Source organism: Schistocerca serialis, chromosome 3 (genome assembly GCF_023864345.2).
Source record: "Schistocerca serialis cubense isolate TAMUIC-IGC-003099 chromosome 3, iqSchSeri2.2, whole genome shotgun sequence".
Taxonomy (NCBI): domain Eukaryota; kingdom Metazoa; phylum Arthropoda; class Insecta; order Orthoptera; family Acrididae; genus Schistocerca; species Schistocerca serialis.
The window spans coordinates 644468963-644486026 of record NC_064640.1 but is presented as its reverse complement, the minus strand read 5'-3'; the positions used below and the strand labels follow the sequence as shown (position 1 = coordinate 644486026).

General features: G+C 43.8%; 2 protein-coding genes across 2 annotated transcripts in view; both read left to right on the top strand.

Moving 5' to 3' along the window:
- LOC126470530 (liprin-alpha-2-like) overlaps positions 1-5551 on the top strand; it is a 163375-nt gene extending 157824 nt beyond the window's left edge. The window contains exon 2 of the mRNA XM_050098448.1: positions 5055-5551. Within this exon, the coding sequence (XP_049954405.1) occupies positions 5055-5072 (18 nt within the window). The 3' untranslated portion in view covers positions 5073-5551. The remainder of the gene's footprint in view (positions 1-5054) is intronic.
- Positions 5552-10766: 5215 nt separating this feature from the next.
- Positions 10767-17064, top strand: part of LOC126470529 (liprin-alpha-1) — a 1209312-nt gene continuing 1203014 nt past the window's right edge. The window contains exon 1 of the mRNA XM_050098447.1: positions 10767-12015. The gene's annotated coding sequence lies outside the window, so the exon portion shown is untranslated. The remainder of the gene's footprint in view (positions 12016-17064) is intronic.

The window sequence follows — 17064 nt, the reverse complement described above, 5'->3', positions numbered from 1 at the left end:
CTACTTTATTAAATTGGCATACTGACACATGAACAATAGTGGCCTGACTCACAAAACACAACAGATTCACCCACACACAAACATTTTGTACACTCTATCAGCTTGGCAGTATATAGATCTTTTTATATTATTAAGAGTGTATCTATATGCGTATAATATTCGTATCATAATCCAAGTGTTCTCTCTCACTGTCTCTCATCCCCCCCCTCCACCCACTCGCTGGCCCACTCCCCCCTCTCTTCCCCCTCTCTTCCCCCTCTCTTCCCCCTCTCTTCCCCCTCTCTTCCCCCTCTCTTCCCCCTCTTCCCCCCTCTCTTCCCCCCTCTCTTCCCCCCTCTCTTCCCCCCTCTCTTCCCCCCTCTCTTCCCCCCTCTCTTCCCCCCTCTCTTCCCCCCTCTCTTCCCCCCTCTCTTCCCCCCTCTCTTCCCCCCTCTCTTCCCCCCTCTCTTCCCCCCTCTCTTCCCCCCTCTCTTCCCCCCTCTCTTCCCCCCTCTCTTCCCCCCTCTCTTCCCCCCTCTCTTCCCCCCTCTCTTCCCCCCTCTCTTCCCCCCTCTCTTCCCCCCTCTCTTCCCCCCTCTCTTCCCCCCTCTCTTCCCCCCTCTCTTCCCCCCTCTCTTCCCCCCTCTCTTCCCCCCCTCTTCCCCCCCCCTCTTCCCCCCCTCTTCCCCCCCTCTTCCCCCCCCTCTTCCCCCCCTCTTCCCCCCCCTCTTCCCCCCCCTCTTCCCCCCTCTCTTCCCCCCTCTCTTCCCCCCCTCTCTTCCCCCCTCTCTTCCCCCCTCTCTTCCCCCCTCTCTTCCCCCCTCTCTTCCCCCCTCTCTTCCCCCCCTCTCTTCCCCCCCTCTCTTCCCCCCTCTCTCTTCCCCCCCTCTCTCTTCCCCCCCTCTCTCTTCCCCCCCTCTCTCTTCCCCCCCTCTCTCTTCCCCCCCTCTCTCTTCCCCCCCTCTCTCTTCCCCCCCTCTCTCTTCCCCCCCTCTCTCTTCCCCCCCTCTCTCTTCCCCCCCTCTCTCTTCCCCCCCTCTCTCTTCCCCCCCTCTCTCTTCCCCCCCTCTCTCTTCCCCCCCTCTCTCTTCCCCCCTCTCTCTTCCCCCCTCTCTCTTCCCCCCTCTCTCTTCCCCCCTCTCTCTCCCCCCTCTCTTCCCCCCCTCTCTTCCCCCCCTCTCTTACCCCCCTCTCTTACCCCCCTCTCTTACCCCCCTCTCTTACCCCCTCTCTTACCCCCTCTCTTCCCCCCTCTCTTCCCCCCTCTCTTCCCCCCCTCTCTTCCCCCCCTCTCTTCCCCCCCTCTCTTCCCCCCTCTCTTCCCCCCCTCTCTTCCCCCCCTCTCTTCCCCCCCTCTCTTCCCCCCTCTCTTCCCCCCCTCTCTTCCCCCCCTCTCTTCCCCCCTCTCTTCCCCCCCTCTCTTCCCCCCTCTCTTCCCCCCCTCTCTTCCCCCCCTCTCTTCCCCCCCTCTCTTCCCCCCCTCTCTTCCCCCCCTCTCTTCCCCCCCTCTCTTCCCCCCTCTCTTCCCCCCCTCTCTTCCCCCCTCTCTTCCCCCCCTCTCTTCCCCCCCTCTCTTCCCCCCTCTCTCTTCCCCCCTCTCTCTTCCCCCCCTCTCTCTTCCCCCCCTCTCTCTTCCCCCCTCTCTCTTCCCCCCCTCTCTCTTCCCCCCTCTCTCTTCCCCCCCTCTCTCTTCCCCCCCTCTCTCTTCCCCCCCTCTCTCTTCCCCCCCTCTCTCTTCCCCCCCTCTCTCTTCCCCCCTCTCTCTTCCCCCCCTCTCTCTTCCCCCCCTCTCTCTTCCCCCCCTCTCTCTTCCCCCCCTCTCTCTTCCCCCCTCTCTCTTCCCCCCTCTCTCTTCCCCCCTCTCTCTTCCCCCCTCTCTCTTCCCCCCCTCTCTCTTCCCCCCCTCTCTCTTCCCCCCCTCTCTCTTCCCCCCCTCTCTCTTCCCCCCCTCTCTCTTCCCCCCCCTCTCTCTTCCCCCCTCTCTTCCCCCCTCTCTTCCCCCCCTCTCTTCCCCCCCTCTCTTCCCCCCCTCTCTTCCCCCCCTCTCTTCCCCCCCTCTCTTCCCCCCCCCGCCGCCTTACGAAACGCATCTTGGAAATAATTAAATTGTGACTGGTAGCAGTAAAACATGTTTCATTCGAAAGCATTTCTGAAAATAGAAATTTGTTAACCTGTAATACAAATTGCAGTGTTATGAAGTCTTTCTTCGAGGTATTTGTGTGAACTATAGCCTTGTACGGAAGTGAAACGTGGACGGTGAGGAGTTCAGACAAGAAGGGAAGATCAGATTAGTTAATCGAATAACGAATGAGGTGGCATAAAATCGGATTTGGGAGAAAAGGGAACGATTTGTAAGACTTATCCTGAGCCAACTTACCGTTGTCTAAAGCGACCATAGACTATACGGAGAGGTTCACAACAAGCAGTCGCAGTCCCATTGGTTTCTATTATTCTTGCAAATCTAGGTTTCAGCTATAAATAGCCATCTCCAGTGCTTTTGAGATACAATTCAAAAGACTCCCGGCAGTGTGTCACCATATGTTCTTACAAGTGTACAGGCAGAAGGCAAATGAGGTGGTTGTTTACAACAAGTATAACAGCCTTAGTTGACGTCAACTAAAGCTGTTTCACATGCTGCAAACAACCTCATTCGTTTCCTTCTGCCTGTACAGCTGTAAGAACGTAGGCTGACACACTGCCGCGAGTCTTTTGAATTGTAACTCAAATGAAATGAAGATGGCTATTTACAACCGAAATCTAGAGTTGCAAGAATGATAAAAACTAATGGGATTGCGATTGATTGCTAAGTGCCTCTCGCTTCCTCATTCTTAGCCTTCAAGGAATAGTCCGTTTAGTGATTAAGAGAAACGGGGGGAGGGGGGCGGCAAAAATTGTACACAGGATCAAATGGATGTAGGTTGCAGTTGTTATCGAAAAACTTGTTATCCAAAGGCTTGCACGGGGTAGACTAGTGTGATAGCTGCAGCAAACTAGTCTTCTGACTACAACGAAAACAATAACGACGACGTAGTGAGTATGGATGACTCACAAAACTTTCTGCTTACAGTCAGTGACATTTATTTTGTTAAAACGAAAACTTCCTCAGAGCTCATATCGTAGTCATGTTCGTTGATTGACGCATTTCTTTCATACCTAGTGCATTGTATAGGAGCCGGCTGTCCACGGACTGAATATACACTCCTGGAAATGGAAAAAAGAACACATTGACACCGGTGTGTCAGACCCACCATACTTGCTCCGGACACTGCGAGAGACACTGCGAGAGGGCTGTACAAGCAATGATCACACACACGGCACAGCGGACACACCAGGAATCGCGGTGTTGGCCGTCGAATGGCGCTAGCTGCGCAGCATTTGTGCACCGCCGCCGTCAGTGTCAGCCAGTTTGCCGTGGCATACGGAGCTCCATCGCAGTCTTTAACACTGGTAGCATGCCGCGACAGCGTGGACGTGAACCGTATGTGCAGTTGACGGACTTTGAGCGAGGGCGTATAGTGGGCATGCGGGAGGCCGGATGGACGTACCGCCGAATTGCTCAACACGTGGGGCGTGAGGTCTCCACAGTACATCGATGTTGTCGCCAGTGGTCGGCGGAAGGTGCACGTGCCCGTCGACCTGGGACCGGACCGCAGCGACGCACGGATGCACGCCAAGACCGTAGGATCCTACGCAGTGCCGTAGGGGACCACAACGCCACTTCCCAGCAAATTAGGGACACTGTTGCTCTTGGGGTATCGGCGAGGACCATTCGCAACCGTTTCCATGAAGCTGGACTACGGTCCCGCACACCGTTAGGCCGTCTTCCGCTCACGCCCCAACATCGTGCAGCCCGCCTCCAGTGGTGTCGCGACAGGCGTGAATGGAGGGACGAATGGAGACGTGTCGTCTTCAGCGATGAGAGTCGCTTCTGCCTTGGTGCCAGTGATGGTCGTATGCGTGTTTGGCGCCGTGCAGGTGAGCGCCACAATCAGGACTGCATACGACCGAGGCACACAGGGCCAACACCCGGCATCATGGTGTGGGGAGCGATCTCCTACACTGGCCGTACACCACTGGTGATCGTCGAGGGGACACTGAATAGTGCCCGGTACATCCAAACCGTCATCGAACCCATCGTTCTACCATTCCTAGACCGGTAAGGGAACTTGCTGTTCCAACAGGACAATGCACGTCCGCATGTATCCCGTGCCACCCAACGTGCTCTAGAAGGTGTACGTCAACTACCCTGGCCAGCAAGATCTCCGGATCTGTCCCCCATTGAGCATGTTTGGGACTGGATGAAGCGTCGTCTCACGCGGTCTGCACGTCCAGCACGAACGCTGGTCCAACTGAGGCGCCAGGTGGAAATGGCATGGCAAGCCGTTCCACAGGACTACATCCAGCATCTCTACGATCGTCTCCATGGGAGAATAGCAGCCTGCATTGCTGCGAAAGGTGGATATACACTGTACTAGTGCCGACATTGTGCATGCTCTGTTGCCTGTGTCTATGTGCCTGTGGTTCTGTCAGTGTGATCATGTGATGTATCTGACCCCAGGAATGTGTCAATAAAGTTTCCCCTTCCTGGGACAATGAATTCACGGTGTTCTTATTTCAATTTCCAGGAGTGTAGTATTCTTCTTTGTCAGTGCAGAGTTATTATCAGGTGTTTCTTCTTGGCCCGTCTATAGACATAGACAATGCACTTACGAGATCACATGTCTTCTCCATGAGAGAGAGAGAGAGAGAGAGAGAGAGAGAGAGAGAGAGGGAGGGAGGGGGGGGGGAGAGGGCTTTCCACATTTATTTTTCATTTTTATTTTGCCTGTAAGCGCATGAAGTAAGCTAATTGCTGGGAATTTAAGAATGTGTGTTTGAGCATTCCAATTTTGAGATGTCGAAAAATACCACCGTTGTCTGATTTAAACTGTGTGCAGATTAGTGTTGTGTGTTTACGTACATTCTTCGCTGATGACAAGGCACTAAAATCAGCGAAAGAAGGGTAAAAATCATCCTTTTCTTTCCTGATGAATGTCATGATAGCGTAACCGAACATCTTACGTCTTCTGTTTCAGGTGAGTTTCGTGTCATAGTCGTCAGTGCTGGACCGACAACTGCTGTGAAGGCTGTAGGTTTATTGAGGTGAGAGAGCGCGCTGTCCACCGAAGTAGCTGTTCACAACGAGGAGAAGGCTGTTCCCATCAACCAAGTAATGGCTGTCTAGTTGAATAGGCAACAAGTAACGAGAAAATGTCGATGTGCCATCGATAGAATGCACACGAAGAAGAACAAAACTGTAGTTATAAAATTTAGCAGTTTTTAATGCACTATTGGCTGAAAAGAAGTTGGTTGTTTTAGACCATTAGTTGTGTTTATAAAATCATGAGATCGTAAATTTGAACTAATAATGATTAGAAAATTCGCTATGCATAATTTATATAATGTTAATTATGATACTTTTCTTAAAAATAACAGCCACAAGAAAGCTAGTGCGTTACAGATTATTGTAATTCTGTAAACTGATGGTATTAATCAGAAAGCACTTCAGAATTGTTACCTAAATCAGTAGTATTTATCATGTCATTTTCAGAGTGATTTGCTGTTGGGTAAATAATAAAATTTGCCAAGCTTTGTGTCTTCATAAATAAATTTTCTATTCAGTAAGATTGATGTCATTGGTAAATATAAAATCCACCAAGACTGAAACAATTCAGATAAAATGGAGTTAGTTAAGAAGAAAGTTTCTTTTGAAGCAAGAACAACGAATGTGAAAATATCATCTTGGACTTGATATTCGATGCAAATACGGTCTCATCTAGTTAATGAGAACACTCTTACAATCTTCTGAAATGTTATAGATGAACTTCGTTAGTCAATTCTGTGATAAAACCAGCGACCCGGAAGTGAACTGATTATCACTGCAAATGTGGAATAAAATAAAACTGTAAAAAGAATGTGCTGTTTCCAGCAATGTAAATATCTAAATTCACCAATTCATGAAATTATGTTCTACTTTGAAGCAGTTCATCGTAGGAGTCTACAGCTTTATGTGGACAGTCTCTTGTCGTCTGGGAAGACATTAACATATAATGTTTGTATGACGTTTTAGAAAGTAAGACCGAGAGTCACGTAAACAAAAAACATATTGATGCAATAAGAAGGTAAATGCCTACTAAGTACGGCATAAAACGGAAGATTTCAGTCGGAAGTGACATCATTCTTGAAGAATTGGAAATTCCATCATTGAGGAAGAATTTTTCATTGTCTGCTATTTTTGAGAAGTTCCTTCGATTTGGTGGTACTGCTAACTACGGATGAACTACACGAAGCCATAATCCTCTTTTATTTTTGAAGGTTGCCTATCCTTATGAAGAAATGAAAAGAAATCCAAGATTTGTGTTCCCATCCTTTTTCGAAAATCTTTTTTATTGTAGTACAGAAGACCGCTGTACAAAATTCAGTTTCAAGTTACACGGAAATGAAATAAGTTGCACAAAAGTGGGGATCTCATGATTATTTTTAGCTATCGTGATCGTTTGCTAATTCAGACATAATTACGTGAAGTAGTGAAGCTAGTGAGAGAATGCATTGAAATGTAAGTTCTGACACATTTGAGAGATGACGATTATTTTCCTTGGACGTCTGGACCCAAAATGTTCAACCAGTCCTGTGGTATCAAGGTGTGATGATTAAAAATGTTAAACATGAACCTTATATATCATCTAAAGAAAGAAGGAAGAACCAAAGAAACTGATGAACATTATTTCTATTGCAATATTAGGAAGGCTTACTTTTTTCTTTCGTGAATCTGGGAATTACTGTCAGAAATTATAGCAGTCGAAGCCTCTGGCCGAGTTTTCTCGCCAAACGTTTAATGCATTGAAGCATTACATTAAAGCCTATCTTCAGTTTTGCAACAAACAGGCAGTAGACCCCATGTGGGGTTGTTCGGCCGTCTGTCGCAATTCTTTCATTTGACACCACTCGGACGACTTGGGCATCTTTGTGATGAAGGTGAGATGAAGTGATTGGGATAATACAAACACCTACTCTCCGATCGAAGAAAATCACTGACCCTGCCGGGAATCGACCCCCAGGACCCCGTGATGTAGAGACTGCGACGCTGCCTACTAGAGCTCGATCTGCGGACAACGTGGTACCAGCAAGACAACAATAATGGCGCGTAGATATTGAACTAATCGAAGAAAACTACAAATTTCTGCTTGCAATCATGTTGTAGATTAACACTTTTATCATGAAATGTTTTTCAAAGAACCGAAGGAAGGATATAAGCTCCTGTTGGGCAGTGATGAGTAAAATCGAACATTTCATTTTCAAAGGAACCAACTGGACTTTGGCCTTAATCTGTTCAAGGAAATAACAGAAAAACCGACATATGGATAGCTTGATAGCCATCCATATGGATAGCTATCCATATGGATAGCTGTCCTTCTCAGACTGCTGCATCACGTAGCTTATTGGCTGACTACCCTGATGAGGTGGGCATAAATATATGCTACGGAGAAAATGGATTGAAATTTGGAAGACAAAGTAAGTACATTATTGAACACAGAGGTCGAAGAAGATTCTTGTATCAGTGATCGTCTTACTCTTAGCGTATCCATTAGTTGCGTTTAAACCTGTGATGTAAGTATAAACTTACTTCGAAGATTAAGGCACAGAAAGTGAAGCTAGGGTTGATCTAAGATATTTGTACTGCTTCGCCACTTTCGGTGGTAGGTTCAGGAAGTGCCGTGGACTTACCACCCAGAAAAATAAAATTTTGAAGTTAATCGGGAACAGTGCTTACATGTATTGTGCTGAAGTCTTAAAATAATTCATATATCATTGATACAAGTATTATGTGTGTGTAAGGAAAAAAATAGCTGTCTGTGTATGCTTAGTGAGACTCATCACTTAGAAAGAGGTTTGATGTTCAGATTATAGTATTAAAAGAAGGAAAAAGACACTTCAGGAAATATTGCGGAAGAATTAACGGATGTAGTAAAACTTAAAATCAACATTTCAATAGGTATATGATTCATTTTTTATAACTTAATCATGAAAGGAGCAATATAGCGAAGTCAGGTATCATTGACTTCACGAGTAATGTCAGTAATTACGAGAGTCGGGTACGATATATTTCGTACATAAAGTGCTTCCAAAAAGTCCGTGGCAATGCAGGTGTGAGGTTGTTGTAAAATGATTGGTTTGGCATGATACACACCATTTATAATGGTAGTTGATCAGTTAATTGAAAGTGAGAATTCAATAGAGGCAAAATACAAATAACACCGGACAAGGAACAGTTAGACGACAGGGGAGAAAGTAAAGCTCTTCCTTATTCTCTCATTCAAAAACGGAATACATACCACCACTGGCCAATGTGTTGAACCCTTGTAGTACTGGAGCTCTCAGACACACAGCAGCTGGAACAATCTTGGACGTCAGAATGGTGCAAACTAACGGTACTGCTTAGCATGTAAAAAGACTGACATTGTACAACAGGCAAAGAGAATGTGGTGCATCTGGAAGGATGACAGTTTCTTAAGATGCGAACATGACTGAGGAAACTGCTCACCTGTATCATAGAGATAAGTCGTATGTGGCAGGTGAACAGTGTGAAATCATCCCAGTAATAATTAGCCATGTAGCTTCAATACAGAACAAACGCACATTTTAGGAAGCAGTAAAGAGATACTTACAGAACACAGTATTGCTTGGAACAGCTTATATCCCGGGAAAGAATTTTATAAAATCGTATAAATCAACGTACTACTACTACTACTACTACTGGAAGCAACCTGAAGGGAACCTCAAACGCAAAAAAATTAAATCATCTGATGATAACTATAGAGCTACAGATTGATTTCACGATATACCAGGTCGTAAATGACCAACTATAATAGTTTCATGTCGTATAAAAATCTAGGATATACAAGCTAGCATATCACAAACTGCGCAACGACGTGTATTTTCAAAGAGTTTGTTGGACAGATTCTAAAGCTCAAACTCGTTGCACACAATTACTGTGTGTACTACCTAGAATGTGCAGAACATTGACTCAACCTTCGCAAACTATTTTGCCGCGTCTAATCAGTAGAGATGTTAACATACAAACCTGATAATCATTGCGAGTTTGATGTAGACAGAGGTTACAACGTATGTCGTAATTATAGTTGTTCAATGATTAGTATGTTGTTGGACTGAAAACGTTGAGTACATCTGGAGGTTGCATTGTTCAGTTTGAGGTGTGTATGTGATTAGTCCAATGGTAAAGGCGCTCTTGAATGTTTTGGATACTGATGGAACAACACGTTGTCAGTTACTTAATACGGACGAAAAAATTATTGATAACATTTGTGTGATGATGATGTGGTTCGTTACATAGAAAAACCGACGCCGTTGTGCAGCAAATCGGTGTGAACAAAAAATTTCATTAATGTAACATTTACATGTGTGAAAATCTACTGCACATTCAGATAATTAGCCATTGTTATTGACTACCTGGGTGAAACTGATGGTACCACGACGAGAAGTTCAAAACTTTTCTTTCGTATCTCTTGCTTTCGCTGCGAGTAATAGTAATGGGTAAAAGCAAACAGCGACATTAGTTGAACCATTTCCAAGGAAACGTGCCCGCATCTCTGTCGTGATGACACGACGGAACAGACTTCAGATTTCAGGAATGTTTATTGTTTCTATTATGGCATGATGACTTAATACGACGTTTTGGTTAACGATAAAACTCAAACCAAATGAAGTGAAGTACGAGTGGTCACCTACGAAGAAACCTATGAAATGAGCACCCTATGAACTGAAAGTGGTGGAAGATTTATTGATTAATTACTATAAAGAGCAAGGATATGTTTGATTTGTGGCATAATGATTCAGACTAATTAAGTGAGATTGAAACCAACATAGTTGTCAAACGTGACGATTTTAAGGAGTTGCTGAAAAAAGAAGAGAATGAGAGTTGTTTATATTCAGACTGAGAGAAACGTCGTACGCTGACTGGGACGTCTATAAGAAATGCCCATTCGGGATACTCTCACACTAAAAAAAAGAGCGAAATCTTGTAACTGCCTCGTCAGTGTAGATTTCGCCGTGTACGGAATGTCACATTAAACACACCGCATTTTTATGTAGATATAAGTGGAAGCAAGAAGGAGAAAAAGTAGTCGTGGATCTGTAAACTTATAATGGATGAATCCTGTTGTAAATATTTACACAAATTGTGACTGTGTACAGCATTTGGTGCGGACTTCTCTCCTGGATTTTAAAACCGAGAAAACATTTTCCTCGATATCAATTGTATGAAGCGAGTTAATAGTGTGTCAAAAGCTGAATCAAATGGACGTTGGAAGCGAAGTATTTGTGTCTAATCGTGCAGTACCATGCCGACGGAAGTCATTAGCTCCACCTTTCAGCTATTGTTATGGCTAGTTGTGTTTCTGCAGAAGGGTACGGACAGTCTATTAAATTGTTAATGTGCGACAACTAACCATTTTTAAAGCAATACAAAACTTGGCAATCTTTTTGGGAGGGGCTAAGAAGAGATATTATTTTGGAGACAAAAAAATTTTAATTGCCTCGTGGGTAAAGGAGCTACATGAAGTCTAGTCGTGAACAAAGAAATCTTCTATACCCTCCCCTAGATGCAGAACCAGAAAGTAAAGCAGCAGCGCAGGAGGTCTGTAAGGCCTCGTCTACACCGTGTTTTCATTATCTGGTGAGTTGTCTGATGACTGTCGAGTAGATATTGACGACCAGTGGTCGCTCGACGTTTCAACTTGGGTGATAAAATTGTGTATATATTATATGATAAGTTCACACGACTTTCTCAGCCTTCAAGCCTTTTGAGTACAACAGTCGATTCGAATTAACAAACTTTCAGAATCACTAAATTTCTCGTACAAATTGCCGTTGAACGAGACTTTGCAGCTTAGAGAAGTTAACGGGAGTAATGCATTTTCGTTTCTTCAAGAAAATGATTCCATAGAACCATTGACTGTAATGTAGCATGGCTCACTAGGTTTTGATCCTGCAAACAACTAAAAAATACGAACTGTTGCACTTGAAAGCAGTGGTTGACCGGTATCTGGAAAACACGAAATTACAAATTACGTTCATATGAACTTTCAACATTCAGGCTCATCAGATATTGGGAATAGCATTAAAAAACATGAGAGTATACCTTACAAGTGAGTGAGTACTTTTCTGTACTGTTCATTTTATTTTACTTCTTCGTTATGCCAATTTTCTTCGAAATCGATATTTGCGATTGTGGCTGACAAATACTTTGCTTCCTGATTCATACAAAAAAAACAAGAAAAATAGATATACTATAAACGTTTTTATTTCGCCAACAGAACACTTGAAAAGTTACATTCATCGTAAGATGGTGGTAACTGTAACAAGATTTCAGTCACTTTGGTCAGTTCTCGGCGTTTTCAGATTTTGTAACTATAAAGAGTGAGAGAGATTCGTAGTCACAGCTACGTTGTCGATGATACGTTGTTTCATAGCTAGATGAAAGGATTAGCTACCTCAAAATGAGCTAGTGCAGGTAAACTGCATCTGTGTTCAGTCTTCGTCGTGGACTGAATTTAAAATTGGTAATACCATGTCATATGAGGAGATAATTGTCGTCTTTCCTTGCCTCGGGGGATAGTGCTAGATCTAGAATGATGATCTAAACTGCAAAAGGAAGTAGAAACCACAGTTTCTTGCCCAGTGATGATTCGAAAGCAACGAGCACTGCATTCCTACACATAATCATGAAATGCAATTCCGATCTTTATATACTTACGTCGTGTTCTCCAGAAACTTTTGAAACAATTTGTGTGTGAAAATGCCCACAAACCAGACTGACTGTCATCCAGCACGTATGTTTTGCGTCGAAGACTTCATTAAGGAAGAAAATACATTCCTGTGGACCTACACTGTCTCTCTGGACCCCTTATAAGAGTACCTGCTGTGTCTCGCCGTCGGCCTCCATCTGACATTCGTCGAATCCTACAACAATAGAGAGAGGTAAGAAAACAGCTGTACCCAATGTTACCTCTAGCTATTCTTTAGCTTTTTATCTAGGGAATAGCGCATAATTATCGAAGTTTCATATCTTGTCATATTCATTGTAAATGCTTCACTGAAATATGGTACATGACCATGTGTGTTCCGTGTCATCTGTAAGGTATATTAACTGTTTGTTTTAGAATTAACGGCAGTAGGGGGACAGAGCAGGAGCGAGTGCATTTTGTTAGTGCGGGTTACCTGCATCAGGGGCAGGTATGCACTCAAGGGCGAACCTATTGTTCTCCTTGCAATGACAGGTACTTAACCTATTGTTCTGTTATATGGTTTTCCATGTCACCCCCATTTCCTTTCGATTTACAGACATTTATCTTATTGCCCCCCGGCACCCCCTCCCCGTCGCCCAAGCCCCCTGCCCCCTCACTGCTTCAGGTACACTTTCAGGTCTGAGTTATTGGAATAGCTCCTCTCACTCTTATCAATTTGATTGCCTACTTAATTAAATTGATAAATTAATTAACCTCTCCGTCTCTGGTATACCCCCCTCCCCTCCCATCCTCCCTCCTGGAAATTGGCGGGAAGAAGACTCAATTGATCGGCCATTTTGAGGGAAATCGATTGCTGTGTGTGGAATATTGTTTATTTCAACAATTTAGAGGATTCAAGGCAGTTTACAGAGTATATGGTAATTGGCAGAGGGGTAGGATCTCATAACAGGAAATTCAAGGGTGTATTGTTTATTTATAAAAAATTCAGTTTGTGGGGGGTTGGATTTCTCTTGCTCGTCATTCTCTGCTCTTTAGAAACATGTAGTCTTGTAAGAAGTAATTACATGGAGCAAACATGTGCATAACCTAATGTTTGGCACTGTACTCTGGGTGTCTTAACCAAATGTTCGACCCTTTGTCGGCACTTAACCTATTGTACTGCGTTTGATACCAAACTAAGTAATTAGTGACGTCCTCCCACCATTTTCTGGTACACTTTTTGAATTTCATGTGCTTTTGAACGCCATTTCCGGCACATTCTTCATCGTCACCCAACCACCTTAAACTATTGTACTGCGTTTTACGTAAAAATTATGCAAATGTACCTACTGTTACGCACATCATCTGTTGTTCTGCTCCATGTCACCCACTTACACACACCCTTCCCTTAACTATTGTACCCCTAACACCACGTTGACGTAAAAAAATTTATGCGAATTAATTAAATCGATATTCTTCACATGTATGGGGTAGATCTTTTTGATTCGCGGCACCCTATTGGTCGGTCAAATCGATCGAATATAGTTTAAACAAAAGATTGCTAATAGAAAAACACATCCCGCCACTCCATGCCCGACGCCGCCGACTCTGCACGCGTCCCCAGGAGTCGGGATGCATTGGCAGTCCCCGCGAAGTGATGACGTGGCCGTCAGCTGCCAAACCACGCGTAGGTGTCAGTTTGGGTCCCACCAGGATGAGGCGGCGGCATCCCTTTCATGCTTGACACCTGAGAAATTCCTCTCAAAATAGTGTTCACCTAGGCACTTTATTAGATTGGTACATCATGTAACTAATGAGGAAGTACTGAATAGAATTGGGGAGAAGAGGAATTTGTGGTACAACTTGTCTAGAAGAGGTCGGTTGGTAGGAGATGTTCTGAGGCATCAAGGGATCACCAATTTAGTACTGGAGGGCCGTGTGGAGGGTACAAATCGTAGAGGGAGACCAAGAGACGAATACACCAAGCAGATTCAGAAGGATGTAGGATGCAGTAGTTACTTGGAAATGAAGAAGCTTGTACAGGATAAAGTAGCATAGAGAGCTGCATCAAACCAGTCTCCAGACTGAAGACGACAACGGCAACAACAACAACAACAAAGCGGAAATCATAGTGATAAAAGTATATAGCACGATAACAAAAATTATCAGCTGTACTATAGAAAGGAGTGTGCCACTATGTCGTACAAAATAGTAATCCTTTCTAAATATGTATGTCAAAACGTGTCTTGCCAGGCTGGTTGGGATTGTGGCATTTTTCTTTTAATCTTCAGTTTGTGCATATTTTATAAGCATGACTATTTTATGCGCCATTATGAATCACTCCTTTCTTTGGAACAGCTGACGATTCTTGTTAACGTTGCATATACTTTTTTCACTTTAATTTCTCCTGCACAGTTGCAAATAAGACATTTAATGCAATTTTTACTGGTGCAACTGGCCATTTTCCTTTTTTGTTACCTGCATCTTGCAAGATTATGGTTTACAACATGGTTCACTCTCAATGAAACGTACAATTACATACTGTCCTAGTCTTATTGGCCCATAATATGAATGCGTGTCATTGCATGTCTGTAGCTAATGATGATATTCTTCAATGCACATTCAACTCGGTTTTTACTGTTTGAAGGAGCTGAAGATGGTTGTAGAAAGCAACCGGAACTAGACATCATGCTTTAATTGTGTAATGAAATTTGCGTTCTAGGCATAATAAGTTTTTGCATAAAAAATGTTCAATTAATTGCGTTAAGACCGGTGTCTCCTTCCTGGCAATGTCATGCTTCACTAATAACTACAGCTGTTAGGAAACCCTTTTCCTCGGGTAATTTAGCGATGCACGGTACATAAGTACAGCATAGAGCTCTAGGCTGCTGTAATTGGATCCATCATTTCCAGTTCTGTCAAGAAATTGCCTTGTCGAATTACTTTCGTAGTGCGACACACACACACACACACACACACACACACACACACACACACACACACTGCTCCACACGCTTCCTGATAACAATATTTTACCAGTGAGGCTCTTCGCTTTAAGTAAGACATCGAAACATTCGTAGACGATAGTTTTATACACTTCTTGAAAAATTATATTATATGTATCTTGTGTCATTGGGAAGGTATTGGCTCTGACCGCGTGTTCTGTAAACTTCGTTCGGAATATAGGAAAACTAAGGTTCAAATGGCTCTGAGCACTATGGGACTCAACAGCTGAGGTCATCAGTCCCCTAGGACTTATAACTACGTACAACTAACTAACCTAAGGACATCACACACATCGATGCCCGAGGCAGGATTCGAACCTGCGACCGTAGCGGTCGCGCGGAAAAACTAAGGCTATGTCACTAGTGAATATATACAGTAGTATTACTGCTGCGAAGTCTTCTAGTTTTGGAAGACAGCGTTATTGATTTGCAGTACACCTGCATTTCATATTATACGGTGGGCTGCTGCTGTTAAGTAATTTAGCAACATATATTTTCTGAGTGTTTGTGGCCTTCACCAATAAATTAATTGCATTAATTCCACAGCTCTCTGACAGAATGTAAAAGACATGTATAATAGTTAATGAATATCAATTTTTTCGCATGGAACACATTCTCGATTTATGAGATTATTTCCTACATTAGCATATATTTCAGAGTTTAAAGTTCAAAAATCCGTTTACCAACTTGTGGATTAAGCGAATTTCGAATAGTGATACTCCATTTTTTTCCGTCTCTTTTAGAATTACAGTACTAGTTGCAGAAATTATTATAGTTCAGTTTGAAACAGCGAAGTTGATACCGATATATCTATAATTAATATAGCTTCTTAAACGTCGTTCGGTGAGGACTTTCGAATACGTTCATTAAATCTGTAAAGAATATGAAGGAGAATCAGTTGGTATTGGTTCTGGAAATAAACGTTCTACAGCTACACAGTTTTATTTATTTGTTTTTAATTCTTGCTACTAGTTTCCGGATGGAGTGCTATTTTCGACCAATAAGACAAGCCAACAGTCACCTCTTGTTATAGCTAGAAGTGGTGTGTCTGGTGAGTGTGCAGGCTATTTTGTGTTTCCCAACGATTCCAAAATATTCTGCCAAGAAACTCTATTACTATCTGTGCGAAACTTTACGGGAAATCTTTCGTATTTGTACCACATGCTTTGCTTCTTATCCAGTTACATTCTTAGTTAAGTGTCTGAGAGAATAACAGCGGCATCATGTCTGTTAGGAATTGTAAAGACTTGTTGCTATTGATAGTCCCGTCAATAAAACAGAGAACAGTGATGCGATTCGTGCAAATCCAGCACCACACATTAACAGACCATGGACGTTGTTTATCCACTTTTTTCAGCCTGCGTAGATTTTCAAGTGTCCAGTAAGGGATATTGAGAAGGTTGACTAGTTCGTGGTTTGCGAACGATGCTACATCCACAGACAAAATCTTGTGTATAAACACTGCATCAGTTAGTAGTTTTAGACATCCTTGGAAGAACTGTAGCAGATTTAGAAATCCATTGACATGAGGCTGTTGGCGGAAAGAAACGCAGGAAGTATAAAATGCGTCGGAATATAATACTCTCAAAACACCCCTGTGGCTGATTCCGCACACACACATTCAAGCTGCCTCGTTATAACGTGTGTGTTGTATGTTACCGCTACTTAAATGTTGGTTTCATTCGTTACGCGACCGTTTCTCCCAAACCGTCCGGTAAATGATGTTCAATACAGAATAGCAAGAAAAATCAAATCGGAATAATAAATCCGCACCAATAAGTGGAATATGTATCAGTACCAGTGATTGCCAGTACTTAACTAACGTAAATTACAATTTCCATTATTAAAATGCATGTTCATCTAAATAAGTAGCTTCCATCAAAGTATCTTGCACTTATCCGTTAGTGAACGAACAGGCCGTAGGTCATAAAAGCCAGCCGGGAGACCGCTTCAGGAGAAATCGCCAAAGGCACTCGGAAACCTGTAAGGGACAACACCAGGCAGACTGACTGCCCGTGCCTTGAGGCTCACCGGTAGCCACCCCTGGGCGCCGCATGCTAAAGTCACAATACAGATAGTATCTCAAAAGTTGAGCCGACACAAAGGAGTCTGTTTTTAATGAGCTGTGTGTGATAAGGGGATATGTGATCTTTTTGGCAGCGTCCCGGAAGAGCTATTACAGAAAGAGTGGTGGAAAGCGAGAATCCGTCGAAATACGTAGACCGCTAAAGATAACATCTGAGAATGGAATGGGAAACGGAAGTTTAGGACGCCTCTGAAGAGTGTGACACACCCCC